This window comes from Carcharhinus amblyrhynchos, chromosome 12 (assembly GCF_965287045.1).
Source record: "Carcharhinus amblyrhynchos chromosome 12, sCarAmb.v2.hapA, whole genome shotgun sequence".
NCBI classification, from domain to species: Eukaryota; Metazoa; Chordata; class Chondrichthyes; order Carcharhiniformes; family Carcharhinidae; genus Carcharhinus; species Carcharhinus amblyrhynchos.
In genome coordinates this window covers 5,394,857-5,415,774 of record NC_137335.1, presented here as the reverse complement: position 1 = coordinate 5,415,774, position 20,918 = coordinate 5,394,857, and the positions used below count along the sequence as shown (strand labels likewise).

Here is a 20,918-nt window from a genome sequence, read left to right as displayed (position 1 = left end):
GCAAATGCAGCATCATGTGGATAATTGTGAAATTATCCTTTTCAGACAGAGAAACAGAAATGGCAAAGCATTATTAAATAGTGCTAGATTGGAAAATATTGACGTACGAAGGGACATGGGTGTCCTCGAACACCAGCCACTGAAAACAATCAGTTAAGGAGGTTAATGGTATGTTGGCCTTCACTGCGAGAGGATTTGAGTACAGAAGCAAGGATGTCTTATTGTGGCTGCACTGAGCCTTGGTGAGACCACACCCAGACTATTGTGTGTGCAACTTTAGGACTCCTTACTAAAGGAAGGATGTACTTGCCATAGAGGGAGTGCGGCAACGGTTCACCAGACTGAATCCTGGATGACAGGATTATTGTATGAAGGGAGAGCGGGGTCAACTATGCCTGTATTCACTAAAGTTTAGAAGAAAGAGCAGGGATCTAATTGAAACGTATAAAATTCTGACAGGGCTAGACAGATTGGATGCAGGTATAATGTTCCCCCTAGCTGCAGAGGAGGGGGTGGGGATCTCAAAGGAGGAGTTATAATCTCAAGAAATGGGGTAAGTCATTTAAGACTGAGATGAGGAGCAACTTCTCATTGCTCCTCATGAGAAGGAGCTTGAGGAGCATGAGTGAAGAACTCAGAGGGTGAAGAATCTTTGGAATTCTCCACCACAGAAGGCTGTAGAAGCCAAGTGACTGAATATATTTAAGAAGGGAATAGATAGATTTCTAAAGGCATCAAGGCGTATGAGAAGAGAGCAGGGTGATGGTATTGGGATAGAGGATCATATTGAATGGTGGAGCAAGCTTGAAGAGCTGAATGCCTTACTCCTCCTATTTTCGATGTTTTTAAACATCTCTGACTCATTCTCCGCCCTTAAGATGCTTCATAAAGTCTATCTCTTTGACTAAATACTTGGCCTGGTGTCACCTTAGGTGGCACATTGTCAAATATTGCTTTAAAAGGTTCCTGGCGAGAGCACTAGGACATTTTATTACGCTGTTATGTCAATGCAAATTGTTGTAGTAAGGAATCACTGCCTCCTTGAGTATTTTGTTTTTAACCAATCGGTTGCAACCCAACTAGGGATTGTCATGAAAGATATCCCCCTTCATGTCAAAGTTGACAAGTGCATCCTCTTACAGCCACTGTACCAGGGGTTATTAGGGAGTAGCAGTTGGGACGGATTGTTCAGATTATCAAAGATTCCCTGAGGCAAATTAGTTGAATTATAATTCAACAAGTTCAGCTGCTGTAATTGTCTGAGATGGGAAAAGCTATTGGCGTGGGTCTGATTGTGGGCATGGCTTCTGCAATTTCTAGTAGGTAGAGTGGGAGGCTAGTTAAGTATGTATAACTCTGTGAAGTTCTCACAGCTCACGAAAACCTTGGGGCAAATTTTCCTGTCCCGCCTGCTATGGGGGCACGGACCATGAAAGGTCCACTGACCTTGGGTGGGATTTTTCGGTATTGGGATGAGTGCTATCGGAAATTCCCACCCTGGAAGTAGGATTTTAAGGATGATGAGTGATTGGTGCTTGCCATCCTGAGAGTCAGTACATAATCTGCAACCACCGACTCTCAAACTAACACTATTATTTCACGTTCACTTGAGCATTAATTGGCAGTGGGCAGGAATTCCATCTGTCCTTGGAAGGAAGCCCCACCTGGAAGGGCTGTGGGCCAATCAGGTGGCCAACAGCTCTTCAAGCCATCTAGGTACAGTGCTGCATTGGCCAGGTGTGGTACTGTAGTGCTCCGCCAAGTATTAAATCCCGGGATCTTTGGAAAGGCAAGTTCTGAGGTGGGAGGGTTGGGGGTGGGAGGGAGGGAATGCCATGGGCAGTTGGGAAGGGGGTGATTGAGGCATGGGGGTTAGGTCAGGGAGAGGATTGGAGTCCCAGTGCTCCAAGGTATCCGAGTGGGGCTGGGGGGGAAGCTATCCCAATTCTGACGGGGCCTTCAGAATGAAATGCCCCCCCACCCACCCCAATTTCCCAGCTTTTCTCTAACATAGTTAGAGAAAGGTTATACTGTCATTTTCCCACCCTACCCACACCTGCTCCCACCAACCTAAAAGTTGAGTCTGGGCGGAAGGTGGCCAAGTGGATGAAAAAGTGGGATTTCTGCCCCACATGCAGCCTGCCATCTGTCAAGTGTCTGGGTTTGGACTGGCTCCAGGGGGGCATTCCCATCCATTCAATTTTACAATCATCCCCAGCCTCAGAACTGTCTTTGGTGGGGGTGGGAGAGCGTAAAATTCTGCCCCAGGGTCAGTTTCGAAAAGTCACTGGGGCATTAATAAAGATTGTTTTTGACCTTGAACGTTTCTCCTCATCAGGTAGGAAAATATCTTAAAATAGAGGAAAGTAAGGCCAGTTGGCCAACATTATCCAATTGGGTAATGAGCCTTTGAGCTTTCCAATTGGCATAGGAAGGCCGTACGTCACAAGGGTTGGATGTGTTGGCTGGCTAATGCCTGGGAGGGAAAGTCATGTGGTGGAACGTCCAGGAATATGGTGGCACAGTGGTTAGCACTGCTGCATCACAGGGGAAAAGGCAGGAGAATGGGGATGAGAAAAATATCAGCCATAATTGAATGGTGGAGCAGACTCGATGGGCCAAGTGGCCTAATTTTGCTCCTACGTCTTATGGTCTTACAGCACCAGACACCCGGGTTCAATTCAGGCCTTGGCTGTGTGGAGTCTGCACTTTCTCCCCATGTCTGCGTGGGTTTTGTCCGGGTGCTTCGGTTTCCTCCCACAATGCGGGTTAGGTGCATTGGCCGTGCTAAATTGCCCCTTAGTGTCAGGGGGATTAACAGAGTAAATACATGGGGTTGTGAGTATAGCACCTGAGTGGAATTGCTGTCAGTGCAGACTCAATGGCCTTCTTCTGCACTGCAGGGATTCTATGAATATATTTAATCACAGTTGGCGACGTTAAAACACAGGCTGATTTTGCATCATTGTGGAGCAGTTAACACAGCAGTCGATTTTGTTCGGTTTTATTCTGCAGAAAGACCACGTTTTTCTCATTAACAAGTATGGCGAGAAAAAAAAGTTACCGAATTTTTAAAACGCTGAATACAATTAACATTCGGTCAAGGCACGTACAAGACTGGCCAAAGGGCTAAGACTGCACTTTGGTTTAACTTTTTTTTAAAAGTACCTTTTTTTTTCCTGTGGCAACAAAGAGGCCTGTGGCTCAAAGTCTAAACTTAATCGCAGGTAATGTAGACTGTAAGCTGGAATGATGTATTACAACCACTGTCGTACTTCAGGTATCATAGTTACTTCTGTGCAACATAGTCAGGTGTGAACAACATACATAGTCTCCCCATCAACCTGAATTAAAATCGTCTTCACCAAATTTTACTACTCAACTGTAGGATACCTACCCTCAGTAGCTAGGAAAAAGACCTGTGCTTGAGCTACAAGGTTCTCAAATAGGCTAAAAAAAAAGTATCTGAATGTTCAACACTTGTAAGAAAACTCACTTTTTCACAGTTGACAAGCAATCTTCCGTCAATAAAGCATGGAAATTTAAATTCTCTTAAATCTTTTTTAAGATTATCAAAGAAAAAAATACAAATTACTAGAAGTTACTAAAATATAGAATTGTAATCAGCGATCTGGCATCCATACTGCACAATCGGCAATATTCACCCGGATTCTGCAACTTTTGATATAAAGTTCATTAAATATAAATTATATGGCAAATGTACAGTCCTGTTTCCTCCAGTATTCCCAAATCCAGTGTTTCCAAGTAGTACAGCCACCCCCACAGTCACTTTAAGTTCGTAGTCCCTGTAATTATCATGAGTGCGAATGATCTGAATCTGGTATCCCGCTGTCTCTATAACTTCTGTTGCTACTGCTGCTTTCACTGTGGTTGTTTTTGTACAAATTCATCCCGTTAGGCGGGAATATAGTGTGTATTACAAACTCCTCCTTGGCCGCTTGTTCACTGTTCATAGGAATCATCTGAAAAGCAGTCTCCCGAATTTCTAATATCGAGTTGTCCTTCTTAGTGCCAGCCTCTGCGTAATCGTCGTCCTTCCTTCGCCGCCCCCTGCTATACGCGCAGGTCTTGGAGAAAGGCGTGCCGGTTCTGTGCATGTAACAGCAGACCAGTGCAAGTAATGCAATCGCTATTACAGCCACTGCACCCCCGATGATCCCTGCCAAAGGCAGCCGTGAGTTCCTGTAAAGCTCCTTCTCTTGCTCTCTGTTGAGGGTGGTGGTAGGATTGTGCATCGTCAGAGATGCGGTCTGTGTTTCTGTGCAGACTGGGGTCTCGTCCAACAGGTAAACATTGCTGGTTTCCATGGGAACCATACATATTCGATAGGATGACTCTGGTTCAAGGGCTGTGAGCAGGTACTCACTTCTCCCGCTGTGCACTATGGTTTCCGTGATGGCTCCCAACGCTGGGTTGTGGCCCAACTTGAGCCAACTGAGCCTTAGTGCCGCCATGGGCAGGGCAATCTTCCAGGTGATGTGAATTGTATCTACGCTGACGGATTTCACGTTGATTCGAACGGCTCTACCCCCCGGGACTGCCGTGGGCTGATGGTTTTTGCCACGGTCCGGCTTTCTCCAGTCCGGCCGTTTCGACTCGAACGGAGGCCAGTGCCCACGAGTGACGGAGATCCCGACTGACGTCCCGCCGGTGGGTGGGATGGTGGGGAAGGTGCTCTCCGAAGAGGTGTTTTTGCAGCCAAACATTGTGACCGCTAGGTCCTTAACGGCCATGCCTCTCACCTTGTCAGGGGATTGGCACATCAGTCCGCGGGCGTTGACCCCAACTGGAAGGGAACGCAGCCAGTCCCGGACCCATTTCATCTTACATCCGCAGTACCAGGGGTTGTTGCGGAGTAGCAGCTGGGACAGGTTGTTCAGATTATCAAAGATTCCCTGAGGCAAGTTAGTCAAGTTATTATTCGACAGGTCCAGTCGCTGTAACTGTCTGAGATAGGAAAAGGCATTGGAGGGGATCCGATTGATGTGGTTTTCCTGGAGGTGCAGCTTCTGCAGGTTGGTAATGGGCAGAGCGGGAGGCGAAGTCAGTATGTTGCGCACGAGTGATAACTCTGTAAGGTTCTCAAGGTTCATGAAAACCTTATCTCGAAGCCCCTGGTTGGTGAGCAAGTTCCCGTCTAACACCAGGCGTTTTAGGCCAACGAGGTGTCGGAGGGCATTCTCAGAAATGGTGGCAATTCTGTTGTCATCCAGCCTCAGCTCTTCAATCGTGCTGGGGAGTCCGATGGGTATGCTGCTGAGGTGATTCCTGGACAAAAAAATCAACTTAAGGTACTTATTCTCTCGAAAAGCGCCTTCCTCAATACTGACAGCAGAGACTGAATTATCATCCAAGTGTAGCCTTTCCAGGTAGGGGATTTTGGAAAGCGAATCCAAGGAAATTGTCCGTATGTTGTTCTCCTGCAGATGGAGTTCTTTAGTGTACTTTGGGACGTTGGTGGGAAATTCATCCAGAGAGTTGCTGTACAAGTAAATGGTCTCCACCTTCAGCAGGTTGAGGAGCTCCCTTGGAATCCCAGCGTTGTTGATTTGATTGTTCTGCAGGAAGAGGGTTGTGGAATTGTGTGGAATTCCGCTCGGTATGGACGTCAGGCCCCGGTCATTGCAGTACACGAATCCTTGGTCGCAGCGGCAGACTGACGGGCATGTTTCCACAGTGACTGTTTGCACCAACAGCCCCAGGAATGATCCCACGCCAGCCCACACAAAGAAACTCCAGGCCTTGCTGATCATGTCGAGGGTCATCGTTGATCGGTGGGTTCTTCAAGAACCTGGAAGGCAGAGAAAATATAATTGATGTATAATCTGAGCTGGAAGAAGATAACAACAGCAATCTTATAAACAAATGCTTGAGTTAAGCATCCTTAAGTATGGTAGTGTCCCCCTCCCCAGTAAACAGTCATTCTCCATTTTAATGTTTTCCATTGTAAGCCTTTGGAATCCTTGGACTCACCGATTTGTCTCAGTTTCCCTGGAACAGCGTTGTTCCAAAAGGGTCCTTGCTTATCCTCAGATCAGAATTGCAGGCAGTGAAGTGTTTTGTATAATTTGTACTGTTTCCCTAAGACAAAACAAAAGGACCAGGGTTATTTTCATTTCAAGCTCGTCTCACTTTCATTCTGGTTGTGGCTGTACTCTTGCCAGTAACGTATCTCGTACTTTTGGCCTCACTTAAGCGTGCACTTAAAGTCAGAGAGGATAATTTGATATGAACCAAACTAATGCTTCTTGCAAAGAGGCATTTCTTGTCAAGTATCTTTTTTAAAAGAGAGCAACACTTGTGGGCAGCTGTCACTTCAACCTTGGATCAGAATCTGACCTGAGCAAATATAAATGTGTCACACCAGTTCCTCCCTTTTCCATGTTTTGCCACATTGCAGACTGATAAAGTGGGCACTTTTTTTTAAAATTTAATAATGACTCACACTGACTTCTAGAAGGAAATCACTGGTGATGTTTGTGTAATTCGGACAAAATCACCATCTCTGCTTTGAAATACAAAAGCCACAATTTCAGCATGCTTATCCCTAATCTGCACTAACATTTGGACGGGAGAAAGAAATGGAATCTTACCGTATCTAGTGCATCCCAGAAAATCATGTGTTTGCAAAAGGAGGAAAATCTTGAAACGTAAATTCAGCATGTCCAGATAGTAGTTTCTTTCTCCCGGAATAATGCTCCAGTTTAATCCCTCCAGCGCTGTGATTATTTCCTGATGTCTTGGTGTTGACACAACTGATCCTGGTTTACATTCCACGCCACCTGATTTGCGCCCAGTCTTTCAGTGGGCATGCCCACAGAAGTTTACGATTGCCAAATCAGCATTATTATGTTATTATTATTATTTTAAAATAAAGAACCACCCCCGCTTGAGGAAATGTGCCAACTTGCTTGACGCTCTGGGGCAAATTGGCACTTTGCTTCCCTTTTATATCAAAAAAAACGGAAGCATGATAAGACCTCTTTTGTGGTTGCCCCGCAGCTGTGGTCTGAATTGGGTCCTTTGTGTATCCGAGCAGCGTGGCAGAGAGCAGCAACGTCAAAACTCCACATCCAGGGAACCATTCACACAACTGAAGCCGAACCAAGGGTGATCTGTAATGTTCCGACTGCAGGAGGGCATTGGAAAACGTATTGTCAATGCCAAACCGTGTGTTGCACACACACAGACACCTTCTTTGGAGAACTGGTTCCCCAAGGTGTGTGTGTGTTTTTTTTTTGTTTCAGTTTTTAGCTCCTTTTGCTCCACCTGCAGTTCCTCTAAGTCGAAATTGTACTCCCGATCCTTGAGAAGTAAGGGGCAAGAGTGGGTCCAATGATGTCAACCCCCAACTCCTTCCCACAGGAAGTATTTCACTGGGACAAAATGCAGATCTTGATTTTCCTTCGCGGCTGCTGGGTTTCCAGTGAATTTTTTTTTTCTCTCTGTGCCAGAGTTTGACCTGTGAACACAGTTAGGAAAGGCAATGGGTGGGCAGGCTGAAAGCACAATTTCGATAGAATTTCAGTTGACGTAATTAAAGCTGAAAGCTGTACCTCAGGCATCAATTACTTCTGGCACTCAATTCTGATAGTGTCAGTGGCTGAATGAAATAGCCTGATTACTGCATAATGAATATATCTATCCTCTCAGTACGCCCTGGTTGGGAGGGCATCTGCTCATCTCAAGCAATCACCTTTGGCAATTACTTGGCAGGGTTTTAGGCCTCCAAACTTCAGGCATTCCAGGATTTGAGAAAATGCTAATTGCAGTCTGTCCAAATCAGCAGTTTGTAGGGAAAATGACTTTGCAAATGCTGATGCCTTCCTTCCTGGATTATAAATAGCAGTAGATGCACAGGGCAGGTTCTTATATATTGTTGTTTCTATCTCCGAACAACAAGTGCTTAGAAATCTCCTTTGGTGATTCATTTTTCTAAATACATGGAACCTGCTTTCATACTGGAAAAGTGGTAACATGACAGGCTATTTTACAACCGCATTTCTTTATGTTTGTGCATGTCACAGTCGTTAAATTAACAAGTGTTTGAAGTACAGGCAGATGTTTTAGTGTTGCATATCTTGAACTATAGATCTATCACAGAATCCCTACAGTGCAAAAATAGGCCATTTGGCTCATCGAGCCTGCACTGACAACAATCCCACCCCGACCCTATTCCCATGTATTTACCCTGTTAATCTCTCTGACCCTAAGGGCACTTTAGCATGGCCAATGCACCTAACCCGCACGTCCGTGGACTGTGGGAGGAAACCGGAACATGCGGAGGAAACCCATGCCGACACGGGGAGAATGTGCAGACTCTGCACAGTCACCCAAGGCCAGAATCGAACCCTGGTCCCTGGTGCTGTGAGGCAGCAATGCTAACTTCAGTGCCACTGTGCAGTGTACCGTCTAACCTGCTGGATCTGTGAAAGCTGGTACTGTCTGATTTCACAGTACACCTCTGACTTCTTTCAACCCAGGCAAATTGCAGAGGTGCTGGATAATGCTGGCCTTAAATTTAAATGTGGATTTGTCAGTTGAATCATCACTGCCAAGAATGATGTACTGCAAAAGCATAACTACTGGCCTGAAAAATACAGGACACTAAGTATTGTGCAGGACTGCCAGAGGTGCAGGAGTCTGGAGCTAGGGTAGGGAAGGGTAATGAGAATACTGAAAAAAGCAACTGAAAGTTGGCTTGTTTGGTTGAAAAGACAATGGCATTTTCAACACTGAAGGTTCACAAGGCACCTTGCTGATCTTAAGAGTTTCTAAATGTGAGCTGTTGTCGAGACCATGCCATATTAGGGCTAGATGGCCTACTCCTGCTCCTATTTCTTATGTTCTTATGTTTATATATTTAATAACAGCCGGAATTCTCCGACCTTGCCCGTGGCTGGGATTCGCCAGTCCTGCTGCAGTGAATGAAGATTTGGCTGAGCGCCAAATTCTCTGTTCTCGCTGGCAGCAGTAGCAGGGCATTGGCATTGGTCCAGCATTGGCTGAACCTGTTCTAGACAGGATCTATCTGATACCTCGCACATGTAGCCATACTCTGTGTGTAAACTTGTAAAGGGTATTGGCCACCTATTCGATAATGGATCTGGAAACAGCTGCAAAAACATGACCTCAGCAAGTCTCAAAGCAGTTTCCGGCCAGTTAGGTATGTTTGAAGTATAGTTCCTGTTGTAATGAGGGATGTGCCACAGTCAATTTATGCACAGCAAGCTTCTACAAACAGAAATGGGAAGATGACTGGATGATTTTTGGTGTTGACTGAGGGATAGACGTTGGCCAAGGCACTGGGGGTAACTCTCAGTAACTCTGTTTCAAAATAGTGCAACGGGATCTTTTACATTGACCAGAGAGAGCAGATGGGGTCTCATTTGTCATGACAGCGCATGTGACAGTGCTGCACTACCTCAATAACGGCACTAGTGTGTCAGCCTGGATTTTTGTGCTCTAGTGTCTGGAGTGAGATTTGAACCAACAGCCTTCTGACTCTTTTTGGCTCAGCATGCAACTTGTTGCCTTGTGACTTTGTGAGGTGTCAAGTAGGTTCTCCATGTGCACATTCACTTTCTCTCTCTCTCTGTCACACTTCCCTCCTTTCACTTTGCATTTTTGTTATTCGGAAAATGTATGGTGCATGAAATAGGAAATAGTAAATATTAAATTTAGCTGTGCACTCAATTTCCATATTTGCAGATTGCACAAAGCTGGGCAGGATGGTGAGCTGTGACGGGGATACAGAGATGCTTCATTGTGATTTGGAAAAGCTGAATGAGAAGGCAAATGTGTGACAGATGCAATAGAAAGTGGATAACTGAGGGTTTCCTCTTTGGTAGCAGAAAGAGAAAGGAGCATTATTATCTGAATTGAGAGAGGGGAATGTGCAACGAGACTTATATATCCTCGTATACCAGTCACTGAAGGTAAGCATGTAGGTGCAGCAGGCGGTATAGAAGGCAGATAGTATGTTGGTCTTCATAACGAGAGGATTCAAGTACAGGAGCAGGGATGTTTTGCTGTGATTATATGGGGCCTTGGTGAGGCCACACCTGGAATAGTGTGTGCACTTTTGATCTCATCATCAAAGGAAGGATATTCTTGCTATAGAGGGAGTGCAGCGAAAGTTCACCAGACTGATTTCTGTGATGGTGAGACTAATGTGTGACAAGAGATTGGATTGCTTAGGATTATATTGCCTTGAGTTTAGAAAAATTAGGGGGAAGTCTCGTAGAAATCTATAAAATTCTAACACCACCAGACAGGGTAGATGCAGGAAAGAAGTTTCTGAATGTGGAGGAGTCTAGAATCAGGAGTCATAATCTAAGGATAAGGGGTAAACATTTTAGGACTGAGATCTGGAGAAGATTCTTCACCCAGAGTGGTGAGCCTGTGGAATTCACTATCACAAAGTGGTTGAGGCCAAAACGTTGTATGTTTTAAGAAGGAGTTAGAATAAAACTCTTGGGATGAAAGGAATCAAAGAATATCGAGGAAAGGTCGGATCAGGATATTGAAAAGTTTTATTTGTGTCACAAGTAGACCTACATTAACACTGCAACAAAATTACTGTGAAAATCTCCTAGTCGCCACACTCCAGCCCCTGTTTGAATACACTGAAGGAAAATGTAGCACCTAACCATCACATATTTTGGACTGTGGGAGGAAACCAGAGCACCTGGAGGAAGCCCATGCAGACTCCATACAGACAGTGACCCAAGGTCAGGAATTGAACAGGGGTCCATGACATTGTGAGACAGCTAGCTAACTACTGTGCCACCATACCAGGCTGGTTGGATGATCTGCCATGATCATAATGAATGATGGACCAAGCTAAAAGGGCTGAATGGCCTACTTCTGCTCCTATTTTCTCTGTTTCATACTCATATACTGGAAGCCTTAAATGGTTTTAGCCAACAAAGTCCTACTCAGAGGATCAGGGCATATAGCGATCACACTCAGTACAAAGCAGTCCAATTGACATCAGCTCTGAAATCCATTTCTGCCAAGTGTTAGCCTTTGTCCAGCTCTCAGTTTAATTAAAAATGTTCAGATTCATTTATTCAGTACAGTTTCATATTGGATTTGTCTTGGAGGTTACCTTTGGTGCTGGGGATTTTATATATCGGCAGGGATAAGATCCTACTTGGTAATATTTCAGTCTATCTGTAGAAAGGTCAGCATTGAATTAAAATTTGAATTATAATTACAAAGGGTTTAGACAGAGTAGCTATGGCAGAGAAGGTAATTAATTTTTGGAGTAAATTTAGTATATCTGGCCGGTTTGTTTGGGTGACTCACTGTTAATTTTGGAAATGTGGACTAGGTGAAGGAAATTAATATGAAAATTAAAATTATAGAAGACTTCATTTAATTATTCCACTGAGCAGCATAACCACAGGGACAATCTGTCAAACTTGCAGCTAGGCAATTTGTGGTATCAACTTTTTATTTTATCATGATGGTCATACTTTTTTGTGCCCAAACATGTGTTTAAGGAACAAACAAATAATGTTCTAACACAATAAGAATAAAGAGAATATAGTGCATGGCATGGTGTCACAGCGGTTAGCACTGCTGCCTCACAGCGCCAGGGTTCAACTCTGGCCTCGGATCACTGTCTGTATGGAGTTTGCACATTCTCCCCATGCCTGTGTGGCTTTCTCCTGGGTGCTGTGGTTTCCTCCCCACCCTGAAAGATCATAGAATCCCTACAGTACAGAAGGGGGCCATTCAGCCCATCGAGCCTACACCGACAACATCCCTGTAACCTCACATAAGAACTAGGAGCAGGAGTAGGCCATCTGGCCCCCTATCTACCCTGCTAATCTCTCTGGTCCCTGGCGCTGTGAAGCAGCAGTGGTAACCACTGTGCCACCCTAAGATGTGCTGGTTAGGTGGATTGGAATGCCAAATTGTCTCTTAGTGTCAGGGGGACAAGCAGGATAAATAAGAGGGGTTGCGGGGATAGAGCCTGGATGGGATTGTGGTCGATTCAGGCTCGATGAGTCAAATGGCCTCCTTCTGCACTGTAGGGATTCTGTAATTATTCAGTGGTGATTTCAGATTGTGTTCGAGATCTGCTCCTTAGCAAGATTGCCATCTTATGGCTCTATTGTTGCAACTTTTATTGTGGGCAGCAAGGTAAAGAAATGAAATAGCTTGTGAAACAAAAATCAATCTTTGGATATATGATCAAAGGCTCTAAGTGGCAATTAATGCACTCTCGGGATGACTTGACAGGGTTTTCAACATTCATTCGCACAGGGGTGTGTTGGAATTTTTCAATGAGAAAAGCATTTTGAATTCTGTCAAAAGCATTTGAGTCAAAGAGAGAGGAAGACTGGGTTGAGCGCATTTTGTTACTGCGATACCCAATTGTAGCCAAAATCCTGCAAAGGACACCAAAGCTCGAATGGTGATTAGTTCTCATTTTTAAGCTTTGAATCAGCTTGGTTTTAAATGCATTTCTTATGCAAGCCCCCACTGGCAGAAGCCTTGTCGCAAAGGTAAAAGCAGTCTGTTTTGGTGAGAGCATGAAACTCATTAAATTCTTGTGTACCAAAGGACTTATTTCCTCTCCTTCCCCTCCTGTCTTCCCCTCCAAATTGGAGCAGGATAAAAGGCGTGACAACCTCTTTGAAAGTGGACACCGCTCCTGACTCCAGGATTAGTTGGAACGGCTTTGGGTCTTTTTTTTCAAAAAAAAGACTCTCCCTTGATTGTACGTGCTTCCCGGCCAGGCTCTGCCTTTCACATCCCTGTGTGACGGCAGCAAAGAATGCCTTCGCGCATCAGAAGCTTTACTGTGATCCTAACCAAACAGAAGTGGGGAAATCCTGCCGGCTGTGCCCTTTCTCGAAGCTGCTGCTTATGATTCACTGCCACCGAGGGCCGGTTCCTGAGCCCGTGGTATAAAATTAAATCATAAAGCTTTGACAAAGGGTCATCTGGACTCAAAACATCAGCTCTTTTCTCTCCTTACAGATGCTGCCACACCTGCTGAGATTTTCCAGCATTTTCTGTTTTGGTTATAAAATTAAATCAACCTACTTTGGGCAGACAGATTTCTAAATGCCTATCTAGGCAACCAGTGCAGAGTGATTTTATTTAAATAAATCTCTTAAATGACAATTAGAAGTGCAAGCTTAAAAAATACAATTCAGCTTTTTTTTTCTAAATACCCTAATAAAGAAACACTGGATTGCCCTGTGTCATCAAGCAAAAATGTCCTTTTTTTTAAACAAGGGCAGAATTAATAATTGATTTTATTATTGTCACATGTATTGGGATACAGTGAAAAGTATTGTTTCTTGCCTTTCTTTCCTTCGTAGATAAGGAAAGGAGAGAGTGAAGAATGTAGTGTTAGTCATAGCTAGGGTGTAGAGAAAAATAATCACCATCCCCCTGTTATGTTTCTCTGTTTGCCAACTTTAAGGGCGTTCAAATGGTCTGTGGATAGGCATATGGATAGCATTGGAATAGTTTAGGTTAGGGGGTCATTAGATTGGTTCCACTGGTCGGCGCAACATTGAGGGCCGAAGGGCCTGTACTGCGCTGTAATGTTCTATGTCAGGTTCCCACAGTCTTCACATTTACATGGCGCAGTGGTAAGCACTGCTGCCTCACAGCACCAGGGACCTGGGTTCCATTCCCCCAGATTGAATCATTGTCTGTGCGGTGTCTGCACATTCACCCTGTATCTGTGTGGGTTTCCTCCAGGTGCTCCAGTTTCCTCCAAAAGATGTGCTGGTTTAGAGCGCATTGGCCATGCTAAATTCTCCCTCAGTGTACCCGAACAGGCACCCGAGTGTGGCAACGAGGGGATTTTCACAGTAACTCCGTTTCAGTGTTAATGTAAGCCTACTTGTGACACTGATCAATAAACTGAATCTTTGACAGCTGTCAGAGTCTGTTCTCCTGCAGCCTTGAACCGTGCAGTGATGTGGGTGAAAACGGGTTTTTGATGTACATTTATTGTTGCTGCACAGCCTTCCAGCTTCAAAGAAAGATTAAACTGCATTGTGTAGTGACTGCATCAGGGACACAATTCAGAGATGCTAGTTAGGGATGTGGTGCCTTGACTTGCGTCTTTTGTTTAAATTGTCTGAGACCGGTGTTGTATGTAAGCAACTCTTGAGTTTTTAACTTTGTCGAGTGATGCTTTGTAAATGCAGAGTTGCAGAGGAGGCCACTAACAAAATGCAGGTAGTCCAGTCCATGTAAAGTGATACAGTGCATTAAAATATTGTCCCAAACTAATAATAGTCTGATCTATTAGCCCTGTCAGGATGTTTGATATCAATATGTTTCAGAAACTTGCAACTGGTGCTGTGGCGCCATTAATTGCTGTTTCCAAACAGCTTAGGTTTTTTTTAAAAAAATGCACTGCAGAGAGTGAGCGACCACGTTTTTACGCTGGCAGCAAATTAATGTGTATCTTGTGTACAGTGAGCGATGTCTGGGATAATAAATGAGGAAGAAAAAGTTACGACACGCCAGTTTTGCTTTGATGAGACAGTCCCGTCCAGAAACTGGGAACGGCTCCAAAGGAAAGAGGAGAATATTTTTGGATGTTTCCCTGGAGTCTTCTGTACCTCCAGTGATTGAGAGGGGTGGGGGGGGGGGGGAGAGCGGCGTGTGCCTGCTTGCGCTTAACTCACAAATGATATTGTTGGCACGGGATGGTCATTTCCAACAAGCTGCCGTGTCCCTTCGTACCAGTCACTATGTGTTGTGAGCCATTACACAGAATGTACAGCACAGAAACAGTCTATTCGGCCCAGCTAGTCCATGCAGATCCACTGGAGTCTCTCTCCATCCTTTCTCATCTGACCCTACAGAAGCACCCTCTATTCCCTTGTCCCTTGTGTGATTTACAAACCTTCCCTGAAGTGTATGTTCCTTGTCGCAGTGAGTCCCCAAAATATTCCCTTCTTTTTGTGGAGAAGACTGAAACAGCTCCTCGTTCTGAGTCCTGGGATCTACTATCCTATCTCAACTCCTGCCTTCCCTAGCAGGGAGGATATGTGCAGTGTAGCTTCCCCCCCCCCCCCCCCCACCTTTACTAGAGGTGCTACTTTGCTTAATTCTTCACTTGGAATTCTTCCATTCTGAATATAATCAGCTAGCACCTCACAAGGAGCTATGGCTTGTCATCAGTGCTGCCTCTTGATCACATTTTGTGTGTGGGTAGGTGGGGGAGAGGTTCCACTCCGTTGTGTAGAACCTAAGAAACGAACAACACTTGAATCCAGGAGGTTTTTGTTTTGTGTACAGATTTTTACATCTCGGGCCACGCTACGATTGTGCTTGGTTTTTGTTTTGTAAAAGGGCGCACCGAGTCCGGTGCTCCTCTTGTGGCTTGGATTGAGTGCAGAGTTTAATGATGGACGGGGCTTCACTAAGTCAGCACCAAGTTGAAGATTTGGAAAACAACATGTACGCCGTAGTTTCAGATTCCATCTCTGCGCATTATGCAGTTGTACAAAGGGAGTGAGTAACTGTGCAGGTTTCTTGCACAGTGGCAATCGGCTGAAGCGTAACGTGTTAGTGCACTGGCTAGCTCTTTAGATGATGTTAGACTATTTCAGGCAACGTTAGTTTCCATTCTGAGTATAATCAGCTGACAGCTCACTGTGTTCCTCAATATTATTGATGAGACATTATTACTGGTTTTGATTACTCAGTATCACAGGTGCAGACCACAAGGTTTACATTACCCTTGCTGTTTGATTAAAAAGATTTTTTTTAAGCCCTTTTCGCTGTTGAGGACATTTTCTCTCTCTGGCAGTGGAAGTGGTTGACTGGTGATTAAATTAGCGGGGGAATCATACAAGTCTTCCTTTCACAAGCAGATTCTACGCCAGCGATTTTTTTTGGGTGGGGGGATTAGCTTTTTTTAAAAGCTTAACTTTTGGTCAATAGACTAATTGTGCAGTGGCAATTTTAATTACAGACTCTTGAAATTGCACACGTATTTTAGAATAAACAGCAGCAAACTTCGTGCATTCTCCATCGTGACCAGTTTTATTGTTTTCCCCAGTTTTTCACCGCTGTCCCTGTGCTGCTGTGGCCTTAGGAGCTACTTGCAGGGTTCCTAAGGAATCTTGTACCTATAAACGTCAGAATTGAGAACAAAGGGCAAGCCTGTTGGTCCAAGTACAGGGGACCTTTATGTTTCTCCATTCTAGATTCTAAACGGGATATATCAAACCTATAACGTTTCCCTGAAGGACACAACAAATATTTTGAGGGCAAATTGATATCAGAGAATGCTAATCTCTTCTGCTACTCTTTTTTCTTCTCTTCCCTCCACCCCCAGATTTGCGCTGCTAATCCTTCCTCACAACTCCTGTCTCCCCCCCCTCCCTTCCCCTGTGTAACCCACTAATAGATTACACCAGTCTTGAAACCCAAAGCCTGTTTATACAAAGAAGTTAACTGAGTGATGCAGGAATGTGTGAGTCCCCCCCGCCACCCCCTCGCCCTTCAGCTCCCTGTTCTCCCCCAATTTAAAAAAATTGCAGTTTTTCTCTCTTTCATCCCTGTTCTGCCGTAATATTACCGCTGTGCAGGGGAGACTGGCTGTTCAGTGAAGTGTTAGCTGGACCCTTGAAGGCGACTGACTGACTGACTTTGGTGTGGGGGAAAAAAAACATCATTTTAATCTTGCCTGTAAACATTACTGGGACAAAAACATTACAGAGAATCGTGAAGGCGGGCTTTGCCAACCCTTGCAACGCCGGATTGAACTCTTAATATTTCTGTTTTAAAATAGGGGAATGTTCGATTTGATCAGAAGAGTCTTTGCCTTAAAGGGCTGGCTTGGTTTTTGGTTAAAGATGCCCATCTCTTAAAGCTCCAACGTTGTGCTTTTTTTTTACAAGCAAATTCAAATCAAACGCAGTGGAGCTTCAGGAGCCGGACACGACCCCTTGTGAAGTGGAATTTGGAGGGCTTGAAATGTTACAAGATGTGTAATCTGTTCCAGATTTGTCTAATTGAAACAACCTTAACTTTACAGCACGTTGGTAGATAAGGTCAAACACTCTCCCTTGTTTTTATGCTTCCTCCTCGGGGCTGACTGATGTTTCCCTTCAGTGGAAGCTGGCCGCAGCCGCTCTTGTGTGCGAGACTTTTGCCCACTTGGGGGTGGTAGGAGCTGCAAGATGCCAGCCTTTACAGGACCCTTGGGTCAGATGTTTACGGCTGGCATTCACCTTAATTTACTTTAATTGCGGCGAAGCCCCACCGTCGAGAGAAACGAAACCACGGCAGCCTCCGGATTTTGTGCTTTATTTTTAATATTAAAAAGGCCACAAATCGTTGGGAAGTCGATTTGTTTTAACATAACTTCTTTTTTTTTCCCTGCCATGGTCGGCTTCAGCTATTGATCCTCCTGTTTTATAATCGAGGGAAGCTAGCTTAAGCTGCTGCTTTTGTACAGCTGCCAATTTTCCTCGCTGCCTGTGTATAATTTATAATTTGTCTTTTGGTCCCTGGAGTCACAATAATAAACCCCATGCTGCATCTCACAAGCCCCAGGTCCTGGATGCGAAATATACAGGGGGGTTTTACTTGCCAGTTTGACTTGGGTGCTGAGGGTGCCCAGCTTGTCTGCATTCTGTCCATTTTAAAGATATCATTGCTATTGTTTTAGACCTCTGCCAGTCACACATCTCTGCAGATCACCCCAGTGACCCATTGGCACACTTGCCAGTTGTTGGAGAAAGGGAGAATTTGCATCTAAAATTAACTGGAATAGAGGATTGATTTCTTCCCCCCGCCCTCCCCATTTCACACAAGGCAATGCAACTGCAGAACTTTGATGACAACTGCATTGCCATGGATCCAAATGTGCTTTAGTAGCTATCACCTTTTTAATGGCCACATTCCGACTGTACATGCAAGGAGACAAACTTTACGGCTGAACTAATGTGGCTAGGATACTTGAACTAAATCTGTGACAACACAATGACTAAAAACAAAATCCAGTCGCTGCTGGCCCGTTTTTGCCAGCCCCTCATGTTTCTGACTGAACCCACATTAAGCTGAACGGGGTTTGCTTACTTTGCTGCAGCGTGCCATTGTATTAAGGGACATCGTTCTGACTTCTGTGCATTACGCATCTTGTTTTAAAATTATTTCTTGTTTTCTATCGACACGAGTTGTTGACACAACAGCATTTTGGTATGAATGGAGGGGGCGGGGGGCGGAGGATGAATTGAAGATCAATTTTACAGATCTGGGGGAAATGCTGAGATGTGGAATGCAAGATGTGAATAAAAAGCAGCAGATTGTGTTCAGAGCTCTGATATGTGATGGGAAGCTATCAGGCTTCTTGCAAACAGAGCCTCCTCCGCCCCCCCCCCCCCCCCCAATTTGGTTTAATCAGATCCTCCAGAAAAATCTATCCGGAGAGTTTTATTTTTAAAGTGATGGGGAAAGGAAACAGGGTAAATTTAGATGGGAGCGTTCATCTGTTCCCACCGAGAGTGCAAACTGGACTTGCTTAGTTGGGTCCAGTGCAATAAACGGGAGTTTCACAATCTCGCTCACAATATAGATTCCAAACCTGCTTGCTGCCGGGCAGTTTACAATGCAGTTGTTCAAAAGCCTTTATCGGTACAGAAATCTTATTGACTTCCTCTGACAATTAGCCAAGAAGAACCTCCCTCGCCCCAATTATTAACGGGGTGGGTGGGGGGGGGGCGGGTAGAAGAGAGGGAAAAATGCCTAACATCCTCACCTTTATGAAAGGAACCGTAACAAAAAAAAACTTACCAGGTTAAAAATGAAGAAACTTCATTGCATCCCGCGTCTGTGAGCGCAGCAGTTAATTATTCCAGTTTGTTAAACCGGGGAATGGGAGGAAGCAATCATTCTGTCTGTCCTAAAGCAAGCAAGAGGAGCACAACAGAAAGAGGAAGAAGTATCTTATCTCGCACCGTGCCCACTCTCAGTCCTCATGCACTGTTAGGGAGGAGTGCCAGCAGTCAAGACAGGGAGAGCTCTCCAGAAATTCTGAAGTTAAAAGCTTTGTCTGCCAGTAGTTGAATTGACTGGTGAGGTCAGAGGGAGGCAGGGCTTGCCTGGGTAGCTGGTGAATGCGGTGAGATTGCTGAGACACCGAAGCCGAGACTAGTGCATTTCACACACTAGAGGGAGGCAAAGCTGAAGGTGGCTGCGGTGGGGGTGGGGGTGGGGGCGGGGGGGGGGGGGTGGGGAGGAGACAGAGCCTCGAACAGTGAATGACTCCCAGGCAGGAGCGTTTGATTCCGCCTCTCCTCTGCTCAGACACACTCTTTTATTAACCAGCTGAATTATCTCCCCTTTGAATCTTAACTTATCTTTATGCAAAGGGACAAAATGGGAAGTGAATTTTGCAAAATATTTGGACAGCGGAGTCCTTTTAGGCATCAGATGCTATCTGCATTTAAATAAAAAGTAATCCCATTGATATGTGGTTAACCCAAGCAGTGTAAAGGAAGCCTCTCCTCTGAATGTTACATTAATTCTGCCAAAGGCTGACAGAAATCGAATTTGTCGATTATTTCTTTCCCTTCCATGTGGGCATTCTTTGAAGATGTAAGGCGTCAGGTACAACCTCCCATAAGTATTTCATAGCCCACTCTTTGAATTACCTTAATTTATTTTTCCCTTTATTATCTGCCGTTTTGTTTGTGGGCTCAGCGCAGAGTGCTGTATCAAAGCAGGGAGGTCAATGGGATGATTAAAAGCAACACTGGTCTCAATTGCTTTGTGATTCCAGGGAAACCAAGGCCATTTATGTGTTTAACTTTAAATCACCTCCGCGTTGGCCTCCGGCTGGCAGACGGACCGGGTGCCTGGAACAATTGCAAAGATTCGGGGTGTGATCTTAGGAAATAAATTCTAAGTGCTGAACAAGCAAGAAAATGGGAGAGAAGGGCGCCGTATTTTTCGGCGAGCTACGATCGCAATCTTATGAAACTTAGAGCACAAGAATGTGCCACAATGTGATTCTCGCCAGTGGGGGGAGCCTAAGCTCACTGGTGAAGCCAGCTGTTGAGCTCTTGGGACGCCATTGCACAGACGCCCTGATCTCCCAGTGCATTAGGACATCACACCGGCTGACAATTGATCTCTGTGCCAATGTACACCCTATCAATCGCCCCATCTGCAGATTGCCCCTGCCTGCAGAGTTCCCTGCTTCCCGCCCCTGCAGAGTTCCGTCCCACCCCGATTGCCACCCCTACAGAGTTTCCTCCACTCCGATCGCTACCCATGCAGAGTTCCCTCCAATCTGATTGCTACTCCTGCAGAGTTCCCTCCCTCTCTGCCACTTTGATCACCTCCTTTAAGTCAACGCTTAAAGACAATGATTTGGTCATTTATTTCATTGCTGCTGCATTTCCGATGTTACAATAGAGAGTAAAAATCAGAATGGTACTTCATTGGTTGCAAAGTGCTCTGAGAGGCCCAGCGGTCACCATTGGCGCTATATAAATGCAAGTTCATTTTGGTGAGATCTTGCTGTGCGCAAATTTAGTTGCTGAGTTTCTCAACATCGTAACAGCAACTAAACTTCGAAAAAGTACTTGGTGAGTTGGAAAGTGCTGCAGGATATTCCTGTAGTTGTGAAAGCTGTAAATGTAGGTTTCCTACAAGCATTCTAATCCCCAAATTACCCCCAGCGTTAGGGAATTAGGTAGGCTTCGTGACAGAAGGAACTCGCTGCAAATTATTCACATTGCCTCAGGAACATAGATACTTACATCACAGCAAACTGGAACAAGCTTGATGGCGGACTACAACAACACTGCTTCCAAACTAAGATCTCGGGACATGTGGAGGTTACCTGACTTCCAGCAGATTGGCTACGGGAATTGTCTGTTGTTCTG

At 45.0% G+C, this 20,918-nt stretch overlaps 2 protein-coding genes and 1 long non-coding RNA gene across 4 annotated transcripts in view; 1 reads left to right on the top strand and 2 right to left on the bottom strand.

Annotated features, from left to right (window-relative positions):
- Positions 1-20,918, top strand: part of macrod2 (mono-ADP ribosylhydrolase 2) — an 855,710-nt gene that overhangs the window by 125,115 nt on the left and 709,677 nt on the right. The gene's annotated exons all lie outside the window — the stretch shown is intronic.
- flrt3 (fibronectin leucine rich transmembrane 3) lies at positions 2,989-5,842 on the bottom strand. The gene has a single exon (XM_080200004.1). It carries the CDS (start codon positions 5,784-5,786, stop codon positions 3,816-3,818), a length of 1,971 nt encoding a protein of 656 aa, XP_080056130.1. The 5' UTR covers positions 5,787-5,842; the 3' UTR covers positions 2,989-3,815.
- On the bottom strand, positions 5,999-19,069 carry LOC145350521 (uncharacterized). The gene is made up of 3 exons (XR_013888216.1): positions 18,820-19,069; positions 6,615-7,483; positions 5,999-6,102 (listed from the first exon to the last, which is right to left on the bottom strand). It is a non-coding gene; the product is annotated as an uncharacterized LOC145350521 (long non-coding RNA).